This window comes from Mytilus californianus, unplaced genomic scaffold, assembly GCF_021869535.1.
Source record: "Mytilus californianus isolate M0D057914Y unplaced genomic scaffold, xbMytCali1.0.p SCAF_4, whole genome shotgun sequence".
NCBI classification, from domain to species: domain Eukaryota; kingdom Metazoa; phylum Mollusca; class Bivalvia; order Mytilida; family Mytilidae; genus Mytilus; species Mytilus californianus.
Window position 1 is genome coordinate 120,854,897 of NW_026262690.1, and position 22,415 is coordinate 120,877,311.

Sequence of the window (22,415 nt, forward strand, 5' to 3'; positions counted from 1 at the left end):
TTTTTTGCATAAAATCTTCCACAAAATTAGACTTGTTGCACTCGGTGCTATTTTTACCATTACGAACAATTACGCCCCCTTTCCTCTAACCCTGAATCCGTAACAGATACAAATCATGCATTCAACGAATAAAAATCTTCATGTAACGTCGAATCTATATGCAAAAAAGTTGCTCATAATTTCAACTGAGACCTTTCTTTTCTTACAAATAACTTAGACCAACATCAAATCCTTATTTAAATAACATAACTGCAATAAGTTGACGAAGTTCCTGACTTGGGATAGGCACGGTGGGTGTGCTGTGGGGTTAAATTATAGTATTGTGAGAACGTAGTCCCCGTTCTCTCTCAATTAATATGAAGTTGTAGTTTATACAAAGTACATTAAGATTTTCGTTTTGTTGTTGTCGTACATTGTAAGAAAAAGCTTAAATTCCAGTAGACACAAAGCATTAATCATTTGTGTGTGTAGGGAGAGGGCATGTGCTTTTTATTTTCTTTCCTGGGCAAATATTTTGCTTTTTTATTTTTTTTACTCAAAAAGCAACAGTTGCACTTCTTTTCAATAAATAACAGGAACCTTATCTTTTGGGGAAAACTCTGTCTTGTACCGCTCCCCGGGCCCAATTCAATTCAGAATCAAACATTTAATCTAAAAAAATTCATGCCTCCTACCCCGCACACAGACAAAAGATGAACGGTCGATGCCATATACCTTCAACTTTTTATCCTCATGTATAATCGCCATATATATTTTTGTTAGGATTAGTACTTGAAATCAATTTTTGTTTATTAAATACTGTCATTGGTAATACAATTGTGTTCATTGATTTATTTGCTTACTACAAAACAATATTTGAAATGTCTCGACAAGTTATTGTTATCATTTTTATTTTGTATAACGTTAATAGTTCTTTTACCCAAGTGTAAATATATTTGTGTAATTTTTTTGCTAATTAAAGTTTAACAAGTTATCACGTTTAAACTGACCCAAAGTTCATTCACACGTATACACACCCGTTTCTTATTGAGTAATTATGATTCAATGAACTTTTCAAAACAATTTTAATTTAAAAGAATAATCGTTTTTCTACTTCGTCTTTGTTCTTTTCAATATTAGATAATCATTTTATGGTGTATGCTTAACAATTCTGAATGATTTACATGAATTCCAATAGATATACGATATGTACTTATACAAAATTTGGTACACAAATACCAAATACTATGATTCTATTTTTGATTTCTAAGGGGACGATCATTTAATATTCTGGGAGGGGGGAGGTGGCAGGAGAATTTTTCAAATGGTCGTCCCCTAAATTACCTAAATTATTCCTCAGCTTATGCTCAATGACGCAAAAATCAAAAAGGTTAGTTTAAAAAATTGTCTATACAAAAACCACCTTCTTCAACTTAATCAAATAATAAAATAATATTTTATATCTAAATATTCATCTCTTCAGTTCCAAACCTGAACCATTTAATCAACGCCGTGAAAAAATGATGAACCCCCCCAAAAAAATCCTGTTTTATCAATTAAGAACTATTTAGATCATAAACTGTGTAAAATGTGTAAATTATATTGACGATAGGTCATTTTGACCTGCCTTGTTAAACGTGGCGGGGATAAAGTGGTTTTCTAAATAATCAATGTGGACACATGTTCTCTTGATCACATGACTAATCAATTTTATTGATGGTTGCAGTCCGCTAATCACCTTTGTAAGTAATGCCTCGATTCTTTATCAGATACGATGTTTACTGAAACAGCACTGGAAAATCTCATAAAGCACACAACTGAATGACCTCAGGCGGCCATATTGACTGCACAAGGTCATGAACTCCGGACAAACTATAAACCAGATACTAATCAATGAGTCATGGTTTTCATTTTTGTAAAACATTTTTATTAAAATTTACCAAAATATTCATCCAACAGTTGGATATATGGTAATGCACCAATAAATGAAGACACATTAAAATGATTAAAATGATATCGAGGTAGAAAGTATAGAAAGTTGACCAACACGCACGCATTGTAAAATATATATATATAGCACTATCTTCATACATTTATACAACGAAATCAGACACCAAACCATTTTCTGATCTTCGTAAAAGGAGGAGGGGGTGCTCAATTTTTTTGTTCAGATTTTTCTCTCTTCTGAGTTGTAACATATGATTTAAATTTACATTGAAAGAAAAATAATTTCTTGTTTAAAGAAAAATGGGGTTTCTTTTCGAATCCACACCCTCCTCCTCAGCTTTAAAAATGATTTGTATTTCTTTTCTAATACCACCACTGAGGTAAAATATAGTACTATTGTTAAAAAAAATAACTTTGACAGTCTTAATATATACGAATATTTGTCAAAATTTAATGTTTTTAATATTTCAAATCCATTTTTTAAATTTCAAGGTTCATGCAACTGATGACACCTGAATATTAAAGTCAAATATTTCCAAATGAAAGAAATAGAAAAGACAAAAATGATTTTTTTTATATTTTCTAAATAATTTATCTGAACTATAATAACATTGAAAAAATACTGCATGAATACTGGCCTATTTCAAAAACTTTTCTTTATAACTGAGATAATGGATTGAATGATGAATGAACACTTTACCTCCATCCAAGTCAGCTGCTGTAGTAAATAAAGAGATATCACAATATATTGGTATGTAAATTTTGGGGTTAAAAAGAAGATAAAATGATAGCAAGCAAAAATTTAAAACAAAATACATAATCTGTATTTTCAGTTAATATACAATTGATGGAAATCGCGGAAAGTTGTAAATTATACATATATTGGTATGTAAATCTGAAGGAAAAGATTGAATTTACAGTAAATCTTAAAGTTAGTAGAGCACTAGTTTCTTAGAGATAAACATTACAAGATTGTCCAAGTTGATTGTAAAATTATTCTATAATGTTAATATATATACAAAGCATGCATTTGATTTCAAATCAATAAAAAATAATACGTCCAACGAAAACACATGAGGTAGTCTCATATTATAGAGGTACTTTGGTGAATAACATCAAGATAATAAGATATGAATAATAGAAGGATTTTACATTTAAGTGAGCATGTATAAATACTTAGGAACAAATTCTTGAAAGATGGCGTCAGAGTATAAAATGATGAAATCGTTTTCCAATCCTTTTGAGCAATAGTAGTAATGAAACAAAAATGCATATAATCAATATAACCAGCTAAAGGATTGTGATTTCATTTCTAAATTCGATTACATCGCACTTAATGAAATATAAAATTGTTTTTCTACAAAATTGGATATGTAGCATGTTACGATTGACAATCGACTCATTTGCATAATATGGATTATCTGGCAAATTCGATCAAGAATTCCATTCCTCTACCTGAGAAAGTTGGATTATCTGCTCAACAATGTTATATATAGATCAAAACTATGAAAATTTAACAAACACATTTATACATTCAAAAAAATGATATAATAATCTCCCTGAGTTTTGTTTTATCATTAAACAAATATGAAAAGCATGCAAAGATAATATGTACATAAAAAAAAGTTACAATGGCATCTCATAGCATTCAAAATTTACTTCAATACACATTCAATTTTCACAGCATTTTCAGATATTTGGATAATTTACCATAGCATAAAATATCAACCTCGCACATGTCAAAATGAGAACAATAATAATTCTCTATTATCATTATAAATGTCTTAACAAATGGAGGAATTCAAAATAATTTAATACTTTAATTAGTGATTTTTGGTATTTACTGTAAATATGGACCACCCAAAAATAGAAAATCTGGACTGGTGACATGAATATAAACTTGTTTAAACAATGTTGTCAGAAAATGCCAGTTCACTGGCATGGAAAATGTGTTCAAATTACCATTTAACTCTCAAGTAACGAGTCATGGTTCACGATAAGGCTGCCTTTGTAATAACGCTGCTGTTTAGATAACAGTACAAAATATGTGAAAATAAAAAATATACCCGCATGAGTCATCATAAATTATCTAACCACTGAAAAAGTTCCTGAGAAATCACAAAACAACAAAATTAACTGTTATACAACATACAACGTAACTTGGCCGTTTCTGTTTTCAGTGCTGCCACTTCGACCCGTAGTTTCAGATTCTCCTGCTCAAGCAGAGCAGCTCGGATGGCAATCTCATCTTCTTTAGCTCTCCTCATATCCCTCGATCTTTTAGCAGCTTCATTATTTTTTCGTCTCCGTTCCCAATATGCTCCATCTTTTTGTTCTTCTGGTAAAATTCTAGCACGTTTTCGGGATGATGTATAATTTCTGTGTTCGGTTGATGAGGATATTCCCATGAGTTGAGCCGGTCTGATGCCATTAGGACTAGACCCATTTCTAAATCCGTTAGGACTGGGTCCATTTCTAAACCCGTTCAGACTATGTTCATTTTTAACCCCGTTAGGACTAATAGTAGAACTTGAGCTGGGTGAACTTGTTGTCGTAGTTACGTTAGATGATGCTTTTGATTGCGCTATTGATGAAGATGATTCGTGCATTTTCTCGCCCGCTAGCAACATATGATGTCGATACAAATGAAAGAATTCTTCGCTATTTAAATTGAGATTCTGAAAACCATTAGAATCTGACGGCATTAGTCCAGGTATATACCCTCCCATGCCTAATGGGTCTTTAGGGTAAGATTTGAATGGACGGGTTGATGAAGACTTGTTTTGAGGATATTTAGGCGCCATGAGAGCAGCGACTGACGGAAGTGGTCCAAGCATAGGGTTAGGGATAAGTCCAGCTTGAAAAGCAGTCAACATACTTGCTACATTGTGATTCAATGACCAGTTACTATCAGGTTCAGACTTGATTTTATTAACCAGTCCATTCATTAGAATTTTTTCCTCACTTTCTGTAATTTTTCTATCATCCTGACTTAATCCAGTATCATTAGTAGATGCCGGAGATGGGACAGAGTCCGATCCTGAAATTTCGTTGTCACCATTTTTTCTCTTGAACGAAAAATCTAAAGGCGAGTTACTTCTTTCTTCTGATGAGTAACCATTCTCATTATTTATATTATTTACTGATCGATAATGTTCATTATTATTAGCTCTTGGGGTTGTGTAGTGCATTTCTCCGTTATTATTAGGCGAACCATCCTCAGCCATAGCATTCACATCAAAAACTATTTACCAAACCCTTCCGGATTAATAAACCTGAAAGAACAAAAGAACGGGAAGTTGTATATAACGTGGATATTTATTTTAAATACACAACACGACATAACTGAATTATTTATACTGAATACACAAGACTTAACAGGTCGATACAGATATAAAAATATCACAATAATATAAACTCTCTTACCTTTATCACATTAGTAAAATTATCCTTCGAAAAATAATTTAACTGTTACGAAAATTTATCAATGTGGAATGGTGTATTGTCGTACATGTCCTTGGAAAAATTATTACGTATATTTATCAATTGCCTAACATATTCCAATTGGCTTTAGACCCTGACCTCACTTGACGCTGGTAACTTATTCTAAACTATTCGATAATTCACGTAATCCAATATTAACTAACCAATCGCGCTTTCCAACTGGATTATGGGCATGTCCATGCCTTCATTCAAGCCTTAAACACATATAAAATACGCCCCTATTGGTCAGTTTCTAACTCATGTTGCGTAAGGTGAAAAACAGTTACATGTCAAAATCTCAAGCCTCGTTTTCAAGTGAGAAATGCTGTAATCGTGAACCTACGCAAACATTTACTCTTGTGGTAATATCTAATTCATACAAATATCATTACGTGTAGAAATCAATTATCTATATTCTTCTATTATATTTCTGTTGTAAAAATCAATATTTGAGATTAAAATTTAAATGGTTTTCTCAATACACAGAACAAACTGCATTTGAAATTTTAAATTCCACAGTGAATTATTTTGGCCATGTGTTAGTTGTTTGCTCGGTTGTTTGGTCACTTAGAAAGAAAAAGGTCAGGTCACATGGTTATTTTTAGCCTGACAGGTAATACACAGTGATATATTATCTCTTACACCAGATGTTATACACAAATGTACTTGTTATATTTAGTATGTTGTAATTAGATTATCCAATTAAATAACGTAAACGTTACTGAACATTTTATCACAGTATCTCTATGTATATTTACTTATTATTAAAACACCTGTATGCATTTAAATGCAACATATGACTATATATTTATGGCGAACCTTGTTTTTTTTTAAGTACGGTCATATTGTTAACAAAAAGGAATAAGTGAAATTTACTCAGGCAACACGGAAAAGTGATCTACATTTTTGTAACTTAAGATGTGCGTATCAATTTTATGCTACATAAAGACACAACATACTTTATTTTTATAAAACATGGTAAAACAATTCTTAGATGCAAACTTTTTCTAACTTAATTTCCGAAGAAAGCTTTTCATTGTTCTTGTATTTACAAATAACATATGAGAGTTATAGCCTCCCCCTTTTCCTTGCCTCTACCTTTTACCATTATCCGTTTACAACCATAAGATCGAATAAACCATTATTATTATTACTACTTAAACTGTTACTATTCGGTCGTTATCGCTAAAATATCACGGTATGCTTAGTTATGCTTTGTTAGTCTTGTATGTTTTTAATTTAGTTCCTTTATATGTTTTGGAGTTTAGTGTGACGTCCATTTTCACTGAACTAGTACACAATTTTATTTAGGGGCCAGCTGAGGACATCCTCCGGGTGCGGGATTTTCTCGCTGCGTTGAAGACCCATTGGTGGCCTTTGGCTGTTGTCTCAGCTCTTTGGTCGGGTTGTTGTCTCTTTGACATATTCCCCATTTCCATTCTCAATTTTATTGATATATCCGAATTTCAGAAGATTTTTAAAGAATCGTTTTTTTTCTCTCTATCAAATAACATAAACCCATTTCATGCACAAGACCTAAGATCAAACTTTGAACAGAATCACAGTAGCTAATTACTCCTTTAATTTACCAGCACTTTTAATGTAAATAAACATAAGGTTTTGGTTTTTATCATTTCCGGAGAGTAATAAATTATATGTAATAGTAATTTCTGAGATTTAAACGTTGTGAAATCAAATGTAGTGTAATTTTTCTTCCTGCTGAGTCGCCTTTGATTAATATAAATAATATAAATTTCCAATAGTTTGTACACAGTAGGTGTCTTTGATTAGTCACTTTGGTAACATATTATTCCGAAGTTTAATTGTATATTTATAATAGCAAATTTTCAAAGTGTACAAAATAGACTATCATATCTGATTACATATAAACTATGAGTGATTACTTTAAAAAAAAAAAAGAGAGAACAAAATCCCACGGTTGTAACCGAAAACTGTTAGTTAAAGAACAACGACAACGCCATGACTAAAAACCCAAACTTAAACAAACAAGACTGAGCAACACGAACCCAATCGAAAACCCGAGTTGAACTCTGGTGTTTCGGATAAGCAGTTTCTGCTCCACCAGCTGCCAGCTATTTCTGTTTTAACTCACTTTTGTTGTTATGTTGCAGTTTTATCAACGTTTAACACGAACCATTTCATTAAAAAAACTTTTAACTTCATAAATAGATATCTTTCACGCACATTTTTAACAATAACGAGGGGTCATTTGTAGCTTGACATATAGACAGTTGTCGCACATTCAATTCTAGATATCATTTTGGTTTTGGTGAGATAATGTCGCATTCACGTATAACCCCATCGCAAATTCTTCATGAACAAGTTCTGTTTAAATATTCGTCAATAATCATATATTATTTCTTGAAAAGTTTAACTATTCGTCAATAATCATATATTATTTCTTGGAAATCGGTGACTATTAAGCCTAGACTATCCTTTTATGTAATTCTAGGAAAAAATGAAGAAAAAAAAACTATTAGCTAATATGTAAAAAAAAACTAACTATGGCAGATAATTGTGTTAAATTTGATATTTTCTATGGAGAAATGTCTATTTTCATTATATGTAATACTTTAGACAAAAACAATAATCAGCCATATTAAAGAATCCGAGATACAATACAAATTCCACGTGTTCTTAAGTGATGGTAAATTCATATATCTAGTACTTATGAGAAATATTTTATTAGAAAAATAAATTTCAGGACTAATGTATGATTTTCAAATACGCGTCAACCAAATGTATGTTACAAAGAAAACCTACATATATTTTTATACACCTTACTATACAGAAAACACAAAATGAAAATCTGACTGGAATATATTTGCAACAGCTTAATTTTTAATTCACACCATGAAGCATGGATACAAGGGATTAATATTTTACACAAAATATCACACACCAGTTAAATAAATCGTTCCATATAACAACCATAGGATAAGTATATCATACAACAGAAAAAAAGGATATATATAATTTGCGGAAGCAAATTTTTGTTCTTCCCTCGCTATGATTCGAACTCATGCTATTTGGATATCGTGACAACACCGTCTGCACTGTGCCAATTGCATGAGTTCGAATCCCGGCGAGGGAAGAACAAAAATTTGCTTCTGCAAATATGCAGATTTAACATTGTTGTGCTGATATTTATATATATTTATATATAGCTCTCACCACATAACATCCATACCATGTATATGATTATATACCATACACCATAAGATATGCATAGAAAACAGAAGACAGACTCTAAATGAACATCACAAGTTTCAACAGGATAACTCCACTGAACACCATATAATAACCATATGATATGAAATAAACACCAAAAACCAACAACGAGATTTACAATTCATACCAGATAGTAAAACCAGAGAATGTGAAATGTACACCATATAACAACAACAGAATATGACATGAACACCATATAACAACAGGATGTGACATGAACAACATACAATAACAACAGGATATGACATGAACACCATATAACAACAGGATATGACATGAACAACATACAACAACAACAGGATATGACATGAACACCATATAACAACAGGATATGACATGAACAACATATACAACAACAACAGGATATGACATGAACACCATATAACAACAGGATATGACATGAACAACATACAACAACAACAGAATATGACATGAACACCATATAACAACAGAATATGACATGAACACCATATAACAACAACATAATATGACATTAACACCATATAACACGGCACCATTTGATTTATGACACATCATATATCAACAACGATATATGAAATTAACACCATATGATAAGCATAAGCTGTGATATAACTCCATATAACACCCATATTAAAGATACATAAAAATCGCCATAAATCTAATTAAAACATATATAACAGTCAAAGGGTATATAATTTACACCATACACAAAAAAATATTACCGTATAGATAACACAGGATATATTACTCAAGGGTATGCATCTTATCATATAGATAACACAGGATATATTACTCAAGGGTATGCATCTTACCGTATAGATAACACAGGATATATTACTCAAGGGCATGCATCTTACCGTATATATAACACATGATAAAATATTACTCAAGGGTATGCATCTTACCGTATATATAACACATGATAATATATTACTCAAGGGTATGCATCTTACCGTATAGATAACACAGGATGTATTGTGCAATAGAGGCGAACTTTACCGAAGTTGACTTCGTTAATAAGTTAATGTTTCCAAGATTGCAGAATAGAACCGAATTTGATCAAAGTTGTAACCTCCATTTTAGCATGATTTTAAGCGATCACGTGGTCCCTAACGGTAATGATGACACAACCTGATAATCGTATACTAAACTGAGCAACTTTTTAGAATTAAAGGATAAACAAAGTGGCGTTATATCATATACCCCCTTTTCAAACTTTTCAATTATAATATTCGGAAAGTGTATTTGATCCCTTTTATTCTTAAAAACGAACAAATTGTTTCTAACAACAGTGCACCAAAATACACCTTAAGAAAAAAAAAATCCACAAAAAATCTCCAGCACACCACCATGTACTTCAATAAACAATGTGGTGTTCATCAGCGTTAATTTCTATAAAAATTTTGGCCGAGTTCACTTGAAACTCTAGAGTCCACTATATATATAGAGTTTCAAGAGTATCACGTGAGCGGCACTCGAGTTGCTATTCGGAACAACTCTAAGTAACTCTAGGGTAAGGCCCTGACTAAGCATACAAAAAGGAAAAAAATCTGATTGGTTTGACGTCTTTCAAGGGTTTCTCGAGTTTAACCCTGGCTCAGTGAGGGTTGGGACCGGGGTAAGAGGGGTTAACTCGAGAGGTTCGAGTAAACTCGGATTGTTGAAACCCGAGTTAGTAAAGTTAACTCTAGAGTTTCAAGAGAACTCGGCCCTTGATTTGAAACAGACTGTCTTGTCTTTGCATTCTCGTTCATTTTAAGTTTACGGGGATATACGAGATACAAGCTCTGAATGATAAAAAAATGGATCATCGAGTGAAAGAATATCATCAATATCTCTTAAAAGAATTTAGAATTGTGAATGTTACTCTACCTCTATATTCTATTGTTACCTGTGGCGATCATGATTTTCCCGCCGGATTTGAACAAAATGAGGATCATGTGTAGACGTTGTGCCATACATCATTACTGGAAAGTTTCAAAACCATATGCTTTGCCTATGTGGCTTCAGAGCAGAAGACGTTCATAAACTGTCAAACATTTTTTTTTGGAGAAGGGGAGATGGAGTGAGGTATTTTTATTGAAAAAAAATAGATAAACTTTACTGTATACGGGATTAATCTTTTTTAAGTATTGCTTCAGTTACCTTTTCCAGTTTCATAAATGCATATAAGTAGTAAAATGTCCGCGTGGTTTAACCTTCGTAAATGAACTTGTTTGTCTATTCCCGTCATTGATGAGTTATAACTGTATTGTGTAAGAAGTCAAGGTTACAGCATCAAGTACAGACGCATCCAAGGGATGATCAGATTATGTTTTATCGATTGACGGGTTCTACAGGGAAATATACATCGCTTAATTACAAAATCATTGGTACGAAACGGTAGTGACACAACCTTGAAAAAGACTAATAAATTTCAGTGTTTAACGTATAATTTATAGGTAGATTTCGTTTTAAAAAATATATGTATACATATATATTATGTATGTTTGATTGGTTGACCGATTTTCTTGAACTTCAACTGAACCCTGCGTGGGAGAAATCATCTTCTTTGGCTTGTTACTGATATGTTACCAACACACGAGAAGAAAATGTAAAAAGCAGGCTTTTTTTTTCCGTTATGTTTCTGATTAGATAATGAAAAACAACTTGTGAAATAGTTTATACTGCAATGAAATAAATATTAGTCATTACAAATAGAAAATGCTTCTCAACATGAAAGCAAATGTTTGTATGTACAAGATCTACCAATGATATTAGTCTATTATTTTCGTCTTAACAAACAACAAATAAATTGTCTAATTACGTCAGCGGAAACTAGAAAGGAAGAATTATAATGACATCAATAATATCGTAGGTTTTGTAATAAAACAGATTGAAAAAAATATTATAGGATAGACACACTTTCTTAGGGAACACTTAAGACGGGAAAATCGTTTAACAGATACTTAAAATTCTGAAGATCAGTTTATAAAAGATTGAATAAACTGACGTTCTCGCACACGTTGTCAATATATGGTTTTGTGAATACAATATGAATAGACAAATGGCCCTGAAATCATTGTTACAGCCCTATTTAAAATGAAGTTAAACGAAACAGTAAGGATAAAAGACTGTTTGTGTTGCTCTATCATCTTCACAATGTTTTAATAGGCAAACATTAGGAATTATAAACTGCACTTTAAGGTTATTTCAAGAGCCATAAAAGATAATTTCGAAAATATCATCCATTAAAAAGCATACGTTTTCTTTCTTTATTAATGTTTGAAATGGTAAAGTATGACAAAAACTTTGTTCAAATTTACATTATTTGACCCTAATCGAGAAACTGTTAATGCCGCTGTTTATTGTGTTTTTATTGTCCAGGCGAAACGCGTTGCGGAGGACATGGAAATACCGGGTGTCCGTCCGTCCGTCCGTCCGGTCTTGTTAGCGCTCTCAGGTGTACAGTTCTTGCCTGATTTTTATGAAACTTATTATATCATAGGTTTATATCAGCAATGTCTTGGACGAGTTCGAAAATCAGTGCCGAGTTATGCCCCTTGGAAACATTATTATATGGAAAATTGCATCGTTAGCGCTCTCATGTGTACAATTCTTGCCAGATTTTTATTTATCTAGTGTCATTTACGTGTTATGCGCATGTTATTTTTTGAAAGTCGGTGGAAACCCTACAGTCCTTGACAAAGGCCTCAATCTAATTTATGGGGCAAACTTTAACATAGTTTCTTGTTCAGTTAATCTTGCCATTTGATTATCTGAGAGGGGAGGATGATTTTGGAAATGCATATTCTTTCCTGGTTATATAACAGAAATAAAACCTGCCCAAGATAGTACCCACAATAAAAAAAGGCATGTTTTTGTTGTACCATACCACTGGAGGTTGAAGGAAAAACTACTTTAATACGATGCTGAATTATATAATTACAGATACGAAAATAGAAACATCATTTATAATAGCCATAAAAGAAATATAGCTGGCAACAATTCCCAATTATATAACAACTAAATCTCTACTATTGTCCTTGAAGCAACCCTCATTATCTGTTATGACTAGCTAAAGCTATTTTTTGTTCTTTAGAATTTCTCTGCACCAATTTTGTCATTGTCAATCTAAAAATTTTCACAGCTATCATTAAAGCTATAGCTCATATATCAATATGAAATGTAAATATAGTATCACACTTCGGTGTCTAACAGGTACAAAAATGTGTGAAAAAGAGAAAAACAGACTTAGGGAGCTACCATTTGATTTTTATGGGGGGGGGGGGGGGGGGGAACAATTTTGTCCTGCATTTATTTTAGTTGTAATGTCCCTGTCCTGCCTTTTTGTTTTTCACTCTATTCGGTCCTGCCTTTTTTATTAGTTTATCTTGACTTTTTTTTGGCAAAGTTGCTCATCCTGCCTTTTTTTTTTAACTCAAAACTCCTGTCCTGCCTTTTTTTCAATTTTCATCCTAGCACCCCCATAAAAATCAAATGGTAGCTCCCTTAATAAGAATACCATATTAAAAGGTTTCATAAACTGCTGAACTACATTTTTGCTTAAAAAAATTAAAAAAAGATGGTTATTGTCTGCTTATTAATCGCAACTTAAACTTGGGCGACTGCTTATTGACTATTCTATTAAGACCCTATCTATTCCATATATGATATTTGAAAAAGATTGCAGACAAAAACGATTTCACCTCAAAGGATCTTCCGGACGAGGCTCTTGGGATTTTCAGAACGAGGCAGACTTTATGTATCAAACATGTATTAGCTTCAGCATGGGGTTTCCTCTGTTAAAAAAAAACCCTATCTTCTTGTATACTAGATTTAGTCAATTTAAATGGCCGAACGATTGGCGAAGCTGTAAATAAAGCCAATTTCTATTTATTTTTTTCTACAAACAAATGACCTAAAAAATGTAGCCAATACACACCAGACATCGAGTAAGTAATAATATGTTAAGCAAAACAAGTATGCCCAGATATTTTTTTACCTTCAAATGAAATAAAAGTAAACTGTTACTTACAAAACTTAAAAGTAGTTTATCAGCTGTAATATCAGGTAAAATCTAGCAGACCATAGAAGAGAAAATGTCAAAAACAATCCTCAAAAGATGGCTCCAAATTAACGCTGAAAAATAGAGAATTGCGTAAAACTACCATTGAAAAAATTGTTATCAAAATGTTACTATTGGGTCAATATATTATTGGATTACGTTTTTTTTTCTGTGTATCAAGCTGCTACCTGCCAAACAGCACCTGTAACATCACAGAATCGATCACCTTGCGACAAAGTAAACCTGATCCCACGTGTTGAATAACAAACATGATATTACGACTTGTTACAGAAACTCTTATTCATTAATATTTTAATACAGCCGCAGCACGTCCACGTGTTCCAGTTAAGTTTATACGGCGTGCGCATGTCCAAACGTAATGTATATTCAAGTTACACAATAAGGAAAATGTCAATTATATCCTGATTGGTTTAGTAAAACAAATTTACTATTGCTGATTTGTTTAAGACAAACAAATTAACAATTTCTGGCTTCAAATTTAGTTGTTTAAGAAAAAAACTAGTTGATTAGCAAAATGACCATTTCTGACTTGGTTAAAACAAACAAATTTACAACTCTTTACTTAGTTTAGACAAAAAAAGTTACAATTCCTGACTTGCTTAAGACAAACAAATTGACCATTCCTGACTTGGTTCCGACAAATGGACAATTCCTGACTTGATTAAAACAAACAAATTGATATTTCCTAACTTGTTTACAACAAACAAAACGACCATTCCTGACTTGGTTGAGACAAACAAATAACTAATTCCTGACTTGGTTAAGAAAAAACAAATAACCAATTCCTGACTTGGTTTAGACAAACAAAACGACCATTCCTAACTTGATTAAGACAAACAAATAACAAATTCCTAACTTGGTTAAAACAAACAAATTGACAATTCCTTGACTGTTAAGAAAAACAAATTGACCATTCCTGACTTGGTTTAAACAAACAAATTGACCATTCCTAACTGGGTTAAAAGAAACAAATTGACCATTCCTGACTTGGTTTAAACAAACAAATTGACCATTCCTGACTTGGTTAAAACAAACAAATTGACAATTTCTGGCTTAGTTAAGAAAAACAATGTCGAGTTGATACTGATTTCTGAAGCAGATACTTGCACAGAAAACAAATAAATAAGCAAAAATATAATCATAGATGGAAAAAAAAAATTTTTTCTTTTCGCTCTGAATGTTTAACTGTCTTAAATTTCTTCCCATCAGTACAGATTTTGTATTATTTTAAACAGTCAGAAATATAAAACGGTAATAGACATACTGTGGATTCATTAATATTCGTTGGATACCAATTTTCGTGGATTTCGTGGGTACAAAAGAACCACGAATTTAAATATTCAACGAATTACAAATTTTCTAAAGGAACGAATGCAGACTTTGCCAAAACCACGAAATTATATATCCACGAATATGCATGTTTTCCTCAAACCACGAAAATTGGTACCCACGAAAATTAATGAATCCACAGTATTTCCAAAGCCATTAGTTTTAAATGCATTTTAAATATCCATAAGGATTGTAAATGGACTATAGAGATAGTAGTATTGCTGATGGAAAATAAAGTGCTATATGACGTTTCCTCGGGAATTTAAACTACAAATATTGTTTTCATAAATCACATTAGATTCAAGCCAGTCGTAAAAATTGTCAATAAAACTATAGTTTTAGAAAGGTTTTTTGTTTGATGGTTATATTAAATTTCGAGTGTTTCAGCATTTGATGAATGGATTCAAACACGGCTTAGAACTTTAAATGAAATAGAAAAGAAAAATGCAAAAAAATAATAATTGTCGACGAGTTTTCCTACCATTTTATTTAATTTTTCATAAATTTATTAATAAATTAGACATAGAGATTAGCAACAATTTGATGGTCAATTATGATCATTCTCCCCTCTGCATTTACCTTTCAAGTTTGACCCTCAGCAATCACTATCTTTCAAACATTGCATATACAGGATCAGGATGCAAATAAATAAATCTGACTGGATAAAAACCAACACAAACAAGTAGAACGTACTTTTTATAATAAAGCTTAATTATCTATACTCACTCTAAAGTGTATACATTTGTCAAACTTACATTAAATAAAATTATTTATTTATATACAGGTCAAGTATCCCATATGTTCCATTTCCATGTAATAAAAATTTTCTAATTTTACATGTTGTAAAAATGTAACAACCGGAAGTGGGAAGTTGCCGTTTTCGATATGTACGGAAATGATATTTCGGTTATTATCCTTTTCTCAAGGACCCGATAAATCTCGTGTGTGTATTCGTCGTTTCCCATGTTACGTTGGTATTGTATAAACTATTGAACTTAAGTAGAAACTATTGAGATTACATTTTTGTGTCTATAAAATGTACTTAACCGGGAACAATTTGTAGTGACCTTTTTGTGTTAATTCGCGTTTTTTTTTTTACATAAAACAATTTGGAAGTGACAGAATAGTTTCATATAATAGTATTTTACCTGGAAGTAAATTGAATAATACAGTTCATTTTTAACATGTTTAAGTACAAGCTAATTTCATTTTAAGTACACCCTAGTTTGTTATAGCGCATTTTTTATAAACATTCTTTTTCATTGGACGTTTCTCAATTGTTTTATGTAAGAGTTTCAGTTGCTAGGCTGTATCACAAATAGACAAAACAATGTTTCCATTGAACATTCAATTCAACGGTTATAGATTTTTATGTCATATATTACCATGGATATATGCTCCATTTATAGTAACCAAAATCATTTATTATATTTTGTTCGTCTTGCTCAATCTTTAGTTTTCTTCATTATGTTTTTTAAATGCTGTTTGTCTTTTGGTGCTCTCTCTCTCTCTCTCTCTCTCTCTCTCTCTCTCTCTCTCTCTCTCTCTCTTAGTTCAGTTAAGTCTTCCGATTAGAATCTTGTCATCAGTATTGAATCCCACGGGTTGACTTGGGTGTAGAAATAAGATCACTTGACATTCTCTCATCCGTCAGTAGAATCCGTGCTAAAGATAGGCAATCGCTTGGGATGTATAAATACGCAGTCAAATTTCTGCCCCTATCCAATTATATTTTATATATATTCTACCTAAAAGTATTGTTCAATGATTTGAAGTGACTATATGGTAAGTGCCCTAATTATAGTTCAATGATTTATTGTGAGTTTATACTTCCAGAGCACCTGAGATCACCCCCAGGTTTTGGTGGGGTTTGTGTTGCTCAGTCTTTGGTTTTCTATGTTGTTTTGTGTACTGTTGTTTGTTTGTCTTTTCCTTTTTTAGCCATGGCGTTGTCAGTTTATTTTCGACTTATGAGTTTGAATGTCCCTTTGGTATCCTTCGTCTCTCTTTTAATAGTCTGTGTGTGTCTCAGTCTACTGTAGGCAATGTTTTATTGAGACTAAATATAGTCAGTATGCAAATTATAGTTCGTTATTTTACTGCGGCTATATAGTAAGTGCCCTAATTATTGTTCAATAATTTAGTGTGTCCCAATTGCAACTACTATGAGCAATGTTTTATTGAGACTAAATAGTCAGTATACACATTATAGTTCGTTGTTTTACTGCGGCTATATAGTCAGTGCCCCAATTATTATTCAGTGTTTAATTGCAGCTATATTGTCAGTGTCTCACTTATTATTTAATGTTGTAATGTGGCTGCTTAGTAGTCAGTGCCTAAGTTATTGTTCAATGCCTTTGCCCTTATTGCGGATATATAGGCAGTGCCCAAGTTATTGTTCAATGCTTTATTGCGGCTATATAGTCAGTGCCTAAGTTGTTGTTCAATGGTGTATTGCGGCTATATAGTCAGTGCCTAAGTTATTGTCCAATGCCTTTGCCTTTATTTCGGCTATATAGTCAGTGCCATAGTTATTGTTCAATGGTTTATTGCGGCTATATAGTCAGTGCCTAAGTTATTGTCCAATGCCTTTGCCTTTATTGCGGCTATATAGTCAGTGCCATAGTTATTGTTCAATGGTTTATTGCGGCTATATAGTCAGTGCCTAAGTTATTGTCCAATGCCTTCGCCTTTATTGCGGCTATATAGTCAGTGCCTAAGTTATTATTCAATGCCTTTGTCCTTATTACGGCTATATAGTCAGTGCCATAGTTATTGTTCAGTGGTTTATTGTGGCTATATAGTCAGTGCCTAAGTTATTGTCCAATGCCTTTGCCTTTATTGCGGCTATATAGTCAGTGCCTAAGTTATTGTTCAATGGTGTATTGCGGCTATATAGCCAGTACCTAAGTTATTGTCCAATGCCTTTGCCTTTATTGCGGCTATATTGTCAGTGCTATAGTTATTGTTCAGTGCTTTATTGCGGCTATATAGTCAGTGCCTAAGTTATTGTTCAATGTCTTTGCCTTTATTGCGGCTATATAGTTAGTGCCATAGTTATTGTTCAATGCTTTATTGCGGCTATTCAGTCAGTACCTAAGTTATTGTTCAATGCCTTTGCCTCTTTTGGGCCTATATAGTCAGAGCCATAGTTATTGTTCAATGCTTTATTGCGGCTATATAGTCAGTGCCTAAGTTATTGTTCAATGCCTTTGCCTTTATTGCGGCTATATAGTTAGTGCCATAGTTATTGTTCAATGCTTTATTGCGGCTATTTAGTCAGTGCCTAAGTTATTGTTCAATGCCTTTGCCTCTTTTGGGCCTATATAGTCAGAGCCATAGTTATTGTTCAATGCTTTATTGCGGCTATATAGTCAGTGCCTAAGTTATTGTTCAATGCCTTTGCCTTTATTGCGGCTATATAGTTAGTGCCTAAGTTATTGTCCAATGCCTTTGCCCTTATTGCGGCTATATAGTCAGTGCCTAAGTTATTGTCCAATGCCTTTGCCCTTATTGCGGTTATATAGTCAATGCCTAAGTTATTGTTCAATGCCTTTGTCCTTATTACGGCTATATAGTCAGTGCCATAGTTATTGTTCAATGCTTTATTGCGGCTATATAGTCAGTGCCTAAGTTATTGTTCAATGCTTTTGCCTTTATTGCGGCTATATAGTTAGTGCTATAGTTATTGTTCAATGCTTTATTGCAGCTATAAAGTCAGTGCCTAAGTTATTGTTCAATGCCTTTGCCTTTATTGCGGCTATATAGTCAGAGCCATAGTTATTGTTCAATGCTTTTTTGCGGCTATTTAGTCAGTGCCTAAGTTATTGTCCAATGCCTTTGCCTTTATTGCGGCTATATAGTCAGTGCCATAGTTATTGTTCAATGCTTTATTGCGGCTATATAGTCAGTGCCTAAGTTATTGTCCAATGCCTTTGCCTTTATTGCGGCTATATAGTTAGTGCCATAGTTATTGTTCAATGCTTTAGTGCGGCTATATAGTCAGTGCCTAAGTTATTGTTCAATGCCTTTGCCCTTATTGCGGCTATATAGTCAGTGCCATAATTAATGTTCGATTGTTTACTACGGCTATATAGTCAGTGCCCTAATTATTGTTGGATTGTTTACTACGGCTATATCGTCAATGTCCCAATTACTGATCGCTTCTGTATTGGTAGTTAGTGTCATAAGTATTGTTCAGTGCTTTATTGCAATTAGATAGATATAAAATATATGCTAAATGCATCAACTACTGTTGAATGCTTTACTTTGGCTTTTTAGATAGTCACCAAATTATTATTCAATACGTTATTGGGGCTTAATAGACAGTGTCCATAATATCATTCAATGCTTTATCGTCACTATTTAGTAAATGGCAATGTTTGTTGTTGAAAGAAAGCTTTATTGTTGATAAATGATAAACGCACCAACTACTGTAACAGTTCAAAGCTTTACTATGACTACATCGTGACTGTCCCAATTATTAAAAGCTTTAATATGACTACATAGTGACTGTCCCAATAACTCTGAGCTTTACTATGACTACATCGTGACTGTCCCAATTATTCAAAGCTTTACTTTGACTACATCGTGACTGTCCCAATTATTCAAAGCTTTACTATGACTACATCGTGACTGTCCCAATTATTCAAAGCTTTACTATGACTACATCGTGACTGTCCCAATAACTCTGAGCTTTACTATGACTACATAGTGACTGTCCCAATAACTCTGAGCTTTAATATGACTACATAGTGACTGTCCCAATAACTCTGAGCTTTACTATGACTACATCGTGACTGTCCCAATTATTCAAAGCTTTACTATGACTACATCGTGACTGTCCCAATTATTCAAAGCTTTACTATGACTACATCGTGACTGTCCCAATTATTCAATGCTTTACTATGACTACATCGTGACTGTCCTAATAACTCTGAGTTTTTACTATGACTACATAGTGACTGTCCAAATAACTCTGAGCTTTACTATGACTACATAGTGACTGTCCCAATAACTCTGAGCTTTACTATGACTACATCGTGACTGTCCCAATTATTCAAAGCTTTACTATGACTACATCGTGACTGTCCCAATTATTCAATGCTTTACTATGACTACATCGTGACTGTCCTAATAACTCTGAGTTTTTACTATGACTACATAGTGACTGTCCAAATAACTCTGAGCTTTACTATGACTACATATTGACTGTCCCAATATTTATGAGCTTTACTATGACTACATAGTGACTGTCCCAATAACTCTGAGTTTTTTCTATGACTATACAGTGACTGTCCCAATAAATAACTCTGAGCTTTACTATGACTACATAGTGACTGTCCCAATAACTCTGAGCTTTACTATGACTACATCGTGACTGTCCCAATAACTCTGAGCTTTACTATGACTACATAGTGACTGTCCCAATAACTCTGAGCTTTACTTTGACTACATAGTGACTGTCCCAATAACTCTGAGCTTTACTATGACTATACAGTGACTGTCCCAATAAATAACTCTGAGCTTTACTATGACTACATAGTGACTGTCCCAATAACTCTGACCTTTACTATGACTATATCGTGACTGTCCTAATATTTCTGAGCTTTACTATGACTACATAGTGACTATCCCAATAACTCTGAGTTTTTTCTATGACTATACAGTGACTGTCCCAATAAATAACCCTGAGCTTTACTATGACTACATAGTGACTGTCCCAATAACTCTGAGCTTTACTATGACTACATAGTGACTGTCCCAATAACTCTAAGCTTTACTATGACTACATAGTGACTGTCCCAATAACTCTGAGTTTTTTCTATGACTATACAGTGACTGTCCCAATAAATAACTCTGAGCTTTACAATGACTACATAGTGACTGTCCCAATAACTCTGAGCTTTACTTTGACTACATCGTGACTGTCCCAATAACTCGTAGCTTTACTATGACTACATAGTGACTGTCCCAATAACTCTGAGCTTTACTATGACTACATAGTGACTGTCCCAATAACTCTGAGCTTTACTATGACTATACAGTGACTGTCCCAATAAATAACTCTGAGCTTTACTATGACTACATAGTGACTGTCCCAATAACTCTGAGCTTTACTTTGACTACATAGTGACTGTCCCAATAACTCTGAGCTTTACTATGACTACAAAGTGACTGTCCCAATAACTCTGAGCTTTACTATGACTACATAGTGACTGTCCCAATAACTCTGAGTTTTTTCTATGACTATACAGTGACTGTCCCAATAAATAACTCTGAGCTTTACTATGACTACATAGTGACTGTCCCAATAACTCTGAGCTTTACTATGACTACATCGTGACTGTCCTAATATTTCTGAGCTTTACTATGACTACATAGTGACTATCCCAATAACTCTGAGTTTTTTCTATGACTATACAGTGACTGTCCCAATAAATAACTCTGAGCTTTACTATGACTACATAGTGACTGTCCCAATAACTCTGAGCTTTACTATGACTACAAAGTGACTGTCCCAATAACTCTGAGCTTTACTATGACTACATAGTGACTGTCCCAATAACTCTGAGTTTTTTCTATGACTATACAGTGACTGTCCCAATAAATAACTCTGAGCTTTACTATGACTACATAGTGACTGTCCCAATAACTCTGAGCTTTACTTTGACTACATCGTGACTGTCCCAATAACTATGAGCTTTACTATGACTACATAGTGACTGTCCCAATAACTCTGAGCTTTACTATGACTACATAGTGACTGTCCCAATAACTCTGAGCTTTACTATGACTATACAGTGACTGTCCCAATAAATAACTCTGAGCTTTACTATGACTACATAGTGACTGTCCCAATAACTCTGAGCTTTACTATGACTACATCGTGACTGTCCCAATAACTCTGAGCTTTATTATGACTACATAGTGACTGTCCCAATAACTCTGAGCTTTACTATGACTACATCGTGACTGTCCCAATAACTCTGAGCTTTACTATGACTACATAGTGACTGTCCCAATAACTCTGAGCTTTACTATGACTATACAGTGACTGTCCCAATAAATAACTCTGAGCTTTACTATGACTACATAGTGACTGTCCCAATAACTCTGAGTTTTTTCTATGACTACATAGTGACTGTCCCAATAACTCTGAGCTTTACTATGACTACATAGTGACTGTCCCAATAACTCTGAGTTTTACTATGACTACATCGTTACTGTCCCAATTATTCTGTTTATTGTTCATTACTTGTGTTAAATGTGGGAACATAGCTAGTGTCCAAATATTGTTCAGTGTTTTACTGTGACTACATAGTCAGTTCCCCAACTATATATAGCCTTACTGAGGCTACACAGTCAGTGCCCT

General features: G+C 33.3%; 1 protein-coding gene across 3 annotated transcripts; it reads right to left on the reverse strand.

Annotated features, from left to right (window-relative positions):
• Positions 1–1,883: 1,883 nt before the first annotated feature.
• On the reverse strand, positions 1,884–13,786 carry LOC127699201 (hepatic leukemia factor-like). 3 transcript variants are annotated; one of them, XM_052202968.1, is made up of 2 exons: positions 13,661–13,786; positions 1,884–5,201 (listed from the first exon to the last, which is right to left on the reverse strand). In XM_052202968.1, the coding sequence occupies exon 2, from the start codon at positions 5,151–5,153 to the stop codon at positions 4,059–4,061; it is 1,095 nt and encodes a 364-aa protein (XP_052058928.1). In that variant the 5' UTR covers positions 5,154–5,201; positions 13,661–13,786; the 3' UTR covers positions 1,884–4,058. The 3 variants fall into 3 exon arrangements, with proteins under 3 accessions (XP_052058928.1, XP_052058929.1, XP_052058927.1); XM_052202969.1 differs by lacking the exon at positions 13,661–13,786 and adding an exon at positions 5,574–5,807; XM_052202967.1 differs by lacking the exon at positions 13,661–13,786 and adding an exon at positions 5,353–5,567.
• Positions 13,787–22,415: the final 8,629 nt, after the last annotated feature.

Excerpts from the sequence above, each read along its gene's own strand:
- LOC127699201 (XM_052202968.1), bottom strand. The coding sequence starts at position 5,153 with ATGGCTGAGGATGGTTCGCCTAATAATAACGGAGAAATGCACTACACA.